This window comes from Nanorana parkeri, unplaced genomic scaffold, assembly GCF_000935625.1.
Source record: "Nanorana parkeri isolate BGI_ZX_2015 unplaced genomic scaffold, ASM93562v1 scaffold748, whole genome shotgun sequence".
NCBI lineage: Eukaryota > Metazoa > Chordata > Amphibia > Anura > Dicroglossidae > Nanorana > Nanorana parkeri.
Genome location: NW_017307016.1, coordinates 72712 through 78294, shown reverse-complemented (window position 1 = coordinate 78294; position 5583 = coordinate 72712). Strand labels below are relative to the sequence as shown.

At 56.5% G+C, this 5583-nt stretch overlaps 1 protein-coding gene across 1 annotated transcript in view; it reads left to right on the top strand.

Moving 5' to 3' along the window:
* Nucleotides 1-5583, top strand: part of RRP9 (ribosomal RNA processing 9, small subunit (SSU) processome component, homolog (yeast)) — a 13893-nt gene continuing 8310 nt past the window's right edge. The window contains exons 1-8 of the mRNA XM_018564366.1: nucleotides 1-110; nucleotides 1367-1449; nucleotides 2526-2638; nucleotides 2726-2790; nucleotides 3228-3269; nucleotides 4043-4169; nucleotides 5019-5143; nucleotides 5245-5337. Of these exons, the coding sequence (XP_018419868.1) occupies nucleotides 54-110; nucleotides 1367-1449; nucleotides 2526-2638; nucleotides 2726-2790; nucleotides 3228-3269; nucleotides 4043-4169; nucleotides 5019-5143; nucleotides 5245-5337 (705 nt within the window). The 5' untranslated portion in view covers nucleotides 1-53. The remainder of the gene's footprint in view (nucleotides 111-1366; nucleotides 1450-2525; nucleotides 2639-2725; nucleotides 2791-3227; nucleotides 3270-4042; nucleotides 4170-5018; nucleotides 5144-5244; nucleotides 5338-5583) is intronic.

Genomic DNA, 5583 nt, shown 5'->3' with positions numbered 1-5583 from the left:
GGTGTGGCCGGAAGAAGCAAGGAGCTCACACGTGGGTCCGGTACTGTGGCATCATGTCTGGCCTGTTCATCAAGAAGAGAGCGGAGAGCGCCCGGAGGAAGCGGGGGGAGGTGAGTACCGGGACCCGAGAGTGAAGGTGGGTGGTCAGTAGTGGGGCCTGTCCACACTGTGTGATGGGAGGACTACAGGTACCAGCATGGCCACCGCCTGATACAACAGTGTGTCTGGGTACAGTATGGCTGCAGCCTGATCCTCCCTTATATACTGCATGGTGGGGAACTACATGTATCAGCATGGCTCCTATGCAGTATATACATTGCAGTGCATGGTGTGTGCTGACAGATCCCATTCTGCAGACTGATATTCAATGCAGTGTGTGTCTAATCTGCCCTCATGTGCTGGGGAACCACATGTGCCAGCATGTCTCATTGTACACCGGTGTATGTGGTGGCAATGACAGGTCCTCTTTCTGCAGCTGGGCACAGCCCTGTGCATTACTAGGGTCAGCATAGCTGCATACACTGTATGATGGGGCACTATAGGTACAGGCATGGCTTACATATGTTACAGTGCATGGTGGGGGCTGGGCCTGGCAATGACGGGTCCCCCTCTGCAACCTGATACTGGGGTGCAGCCTGATCTGCCCTTGTACTTTGGCACGCTGGTACGTGTTCCCCAATCATGTCTGTACACCAGTATAGATGATGTCCCAGCAATGACAGGTCCTCTTTCTGCAGCTGGGCACAGCCCTGTGAACGTCTAGGGTCAGCATAGCGGCCTACACTGTATGATGGGGCACTACAGGTACCAGCGTGACTTACACAGTGCAGGTTGTGTGCTGGGTCCAGCAGTGACAGGTCCTCTTTTGGCAGCCCAGTGCAGCGTAGTCAGTGTGTGCCTGGGGTCACCCTGACATTGCATACATTTCCTGCCAGAAATCCAGAGTCCTTGTCACTTCCTGTGTGTGGATCTGAAATTGCAAACAATGTTATCAGCTGTTGTCTGTGATCTACAGAGCTCCTCCCCCTATGATATGGAGGGTGGGTGTGTGTTCTGTAGTCCGTGTCCAAAGTGACAACAATGCTCCTCCCTCCCATGTAGTACGGCGAGTGTTGTCACCCTGGGACAGGAAGTGTGTTAGTGGCGGGATCATCAGGTGATAATAAAGAAGACTAATGCGGCCGCCACATCTCAGGACAGGAAGCTGCGATCTGTTACATTGTTTCCAGTTTGGATACATTGTTTCTCCTGACGCGACACCCCGCGCGTTGCCTGTATACGGGTTCTCTTTAAAGCGGCGCTGTGTGTATGAAGTGCACCCGGCGGGAATGTCTTTTTGTATTGATTCTCATGTTTTTCTCCTCAGGTGAATGATGGCGCCGCGCAGAAGAAGAAAAAGAAGATGGTGAATCTGCGGGAGGAGATCGAGAGCGACTCGGACACGGAAGTGTGAGCTCACGTTCCTCCTTCCTGTCTCTGCCTGTCTGCCTGCCTGCCTCTGTCTGCCTGCCTGCCTCTGTCTGCCTGCCTGCCTCTGTCTGCCTGCCTGCCTCTGTCTGCCTGCCTGCCTCTGTCTGCCTGCCTGCCTCTGTCTGCCTGCCTGCCTCTGTCTGCCTGCCTGCCTCTGTCTGCCTGCCTGCCTCTGTCTGCCTGCCTGCCTCTGTCTGCCTGCCTGCCTCTGTCTGCCTGCCTGCCTCTGTCTGCCTGCCTGCCTCTGTCTGCCTGCCTGCCTCTGTCTGCCTGCCTGCCTCTGTCTGCCTGCCTGCCTCTGTCTGCCTGCCTGCCTCTGTCTGCCTGCCTGCCTCTGTCTGCCTGCCTGCCTCTGTCTGCCTGCCTGCCTCTGTCTGCCTGCCTGCCTCTGTCTGCCTGCCTGCCTCTGTCTGCCTGCCTGCCTCTGTCTGCCTGCCTGCCTCTGTCTGCCTGCCTGCCTCTGTCTGCCTGCCTGCCTCTGTCTGCCTGCCTGCCTCTGTCTGCCTGCCTGCCTCTGTCTGCCTGCCTGCCTCTGTCTGCCTGCCTGCCTCTGTCTGCCTGCCTGCCTCTGTCTGCCTGCCTGCCTCTGTCTGCCTGCCTGCCTCTGTCTGCCTGCCTGCCTCTGTCTGCCTGCCTGCCTCTGTCTGCCTGCCTGCCTCTGTCTGCCTGCCTGCCTCTGTCTGCCTGCCTGCCTCTGTCTGCCTGCCTGCCTCTGTCTGCCTGCCTGCCTCTGTCTGCCTGCCTGCCTCTGTCTGCCTGCCTGCCTCTGTCTGCCTGCCTGCCTCTGTCTGCCTGCCTGCCTCTGTCTGCCTGCCTGCCTCTGTCTGCCTGCCTGCCTCTGTCTGCCTGCCTGCCTCTGTCTGCCTGCCTGCCTCTGTCTGCCTGCCTGCCTCTGTCTGCCTGCCTGCCTCTGTCTGCCTGCCTGCCTCTGTCTGCCTGCCTGTCTCTGTCTGCCTGCCCGTCTGTCTCTGTCTGCCTGCCTGCCTGTCTCTGCCTCTCCCTGCTTCTGTTTCCAGGATTTCTGTTCTTCTGATCGCCGTCTGTTCTCCTCTCAGAGCCCCGAAGACTCGCAGGAAGCCGGAGGATGAAGATGAGTACGTGGGGGAGACTGCGCAGGAGAAGAAGCTGCGATTGGCTAAGGAATATCTGACGCAGCTGCAGGCGCAGGGTGAGGAGGGGGGATGGGACGGATGCCGCCATTGTTCCTGTCTCTGTGTTTTTTGTGATGACATGTGACCCGCTCTCTGTTCTTCAGAGGAGGAGGACGGGCCTGAGGACGAGGGCCAGGACGCCATCGCCAGCCGGTTACAGGAAGATGTGGTGAGTGCGCTGGAGGGGGGGCCATGCAGAGTCTCTTCAATTTGGCAACCTCACCTGTTGTGGAACTACAAGTCCCAGGAGGTATTGCAGCTCTGACTACCACAGGCATGACTCCCAGAGGCAGAGGGATGATGGGATTTTGTAGTTTCATTACAGTTGGCAGTGCCGCGGTCGCCTGCCCCTGAACTAGAAGGAACCTGTTACTTTGCTCGTTGTCCCCAATCTCTCGATGACGCTCCATTCGCCGCGTCTAATCCCTCATCGCGTCCGTCTGTGTTGGATCTTGCACAGGGTTAATGAGCTTCTCTCCTCCCCCACTATACTGTATACGGGCTTGTTGATTGGCTGTTCTAACATGCTCCTCCCCCATACCTGGAAGTACTGGATATCCCCCAGGGAAGGTGTCAGCAGTGACCGTCGTCTTTTTGTCTCCGCAGCTTGAACAGAGAGGAAAACTTCGGCGTCAGCTGGCCAAAGAGGTAACGTGACCATCAACCTGTCACTTTCATTGCATAGCTCTGACATATACCGCGGCGCTGTACAGAGAACACTGAGTCAGTCACATCACTCTCTCTGTACAGAGGAGCTTACACTCTAATGTCCCCTCCCCCCCCAGTCACATCAGTCTCTGTACAGAGGAGCTTACCCTCTAATGTCCCCTCCCCCCCCAGTCACATCAGTCTCTGTACAGAGGAGCTTACCCTCTAATGTCCCCTCCCCCCCCAGTCACATCAGTCTCTGTACAGAGGAGCTTACCCTCTAATGTCCCCTCCCCCCCCAGTCACATCAGTCTCTGTACAGAGGAGCTTACCCTCTAATGTCCCCTCCCCCCCCAGTCACATCAGTCTCTGTACAGAGGAGCTTACCCTCTAATGTCCCCTCCCCCCCCAGTCACATCAGTCTCTGTACAGAGGAGCTTACCCTCTAATGTCCCCTCCCCCCCCAGTCACATCAGTCTCTGTACAGAGGAGCTTACCCTCTAATGTCCCCTCCCCCCCCAGTCACATCAGTCTCTGTACAGAGGAGCTTACCCTCTAATGTCCCCTCCCCCCCCAGTCACATCAGTCTCTGTACAGAGGAGCTTACACTCTAATGTCCCCCCACATGTATATAGCTCTGACATATACCGCAGTGCAGTACAGAGGACACTGAGCCAGTCACTGGTACATAAAATCTCCTTTTTTTTCCATCTATAATGATACATTGTTTCCTCTTCTCTGACTCCGCCCTCTTCTCTGGCTCCGCCCTCCAGTTGCTTCCCCCGGATCCTTCAGAGATCCGTCTGCTTCGTGGTCACCAGCTCCCCATCACCTGTATCGCCATCACTCCGGACGATGCGCACGTCTTCTCCGCCTCTAAGGATTGCTCCATCATCAAGTGTGAGTCCTGCACATCTTCTGTTTTATGAGTTGGGGAAAGTTTCTCTCTGCGCCCCGTTGTTCACTTATAAGATGAGCGGCAGAATTCGCCCGTCGTAGACTCCAATGCAGTATAATAACATTTCCCCAAAGATAAAAAAAATCCTCCGGCACTGGAATGTCTCCCTCCGATGTCACTGCACACCGGGAGCGTCTCACAACGTGCATTAGAAGCTGCAGCCAGTCAGACAGAGCTCCGCCTCCTTTCCTGGCTGGAGGATGTCCATCATCATCTAACTCTGTCCTCCCCAGTCTGACTGGCCCCGCCCCTTTCATTGAGAACTATGGGGTCAGGTCTTTTCCCCATAGTTCTCCTTAGGGTAATGGGAGGACACAAACTAGCGTCCTCCCGTCACCCTAAGCTCAGTATATAGGGAGCTACAGCTCGCGGTATACTGAGACGCCGCAGCCGGAGCGGATCCCGACAATTGTCTTGATCTGCCCAGCTGCGTGACAGCTGGCTCCGCCTATCTAGAGGCAGAGCCAGCTGTACCCTCCCCCGTCCCTTCCGCCAGTCAGCGCTGGCAGATCGGAGCGGGGAGGGGGGAATCCAGCCCCTCCCCTGTCACGGCGGAGAGCCGTGACAGGATCGTGTTATGTGTTCCCTCACCTCCCGATCTACTGAGCCGACCTCTGACAGTCTCATTGTCACAGGTCGGCTAGAACTATGAGGTGAGTGAAAAGCCCCTCCCCCTCATAGTTCTCCTTTAAGTTCTTGCAATCATGGCGGCGCATGTTGGCGAGCAGCGCGGCGTCGTAGTTCCCCTGTAGTGAGATCTGTCCCTGCTGACTGTCGTATTCCTTCCTCAGGGTCGGTGAGCGATGGAAGGAAAGTGCACAAGATTCCCGGCGGGCGGAAGGGCTGCGAGAAGACGCACGTGGGCCACACGGCTCACGTCCTGTGCATGGCGGTGTCATCGGATGGCAAGTTCTTGGTGAGGCCTCATGGGGAAAGGATTGACATGCGTGTGTTGTATGTATTATGACGTCATCGATCGATTGATTTGGCGCTCACACACTTTCTTGTCGTCTTCAGGCGTCGGGCGATCAGAACAAACTCATCTTCATCTGGGATGCGGTGACCTGCCAGAACCTTCACAAGTTCCAGGGCCACCGAGGAGCCGTCTCTGTGAGTCCGACACCCCGAGAATTTAATATGACATTTTGTCGCTGCTAGACGCCAGGGGGAAGTTTAATATCAGGCTTGCGGTCGGTGTCTGGTGATGAGAGGGGGCGGTACTTGGGGATGGCTCAGTGTGGATGTCATAACATGGTGCTACTAGATGTCCAGGGGGGGCTAGAGTGACGGATCTGAAGTGTTGTCACCATCTGGGGGCTATGAAGTCCTATTGGACGGTGGAGTGTGTGCGCCGCC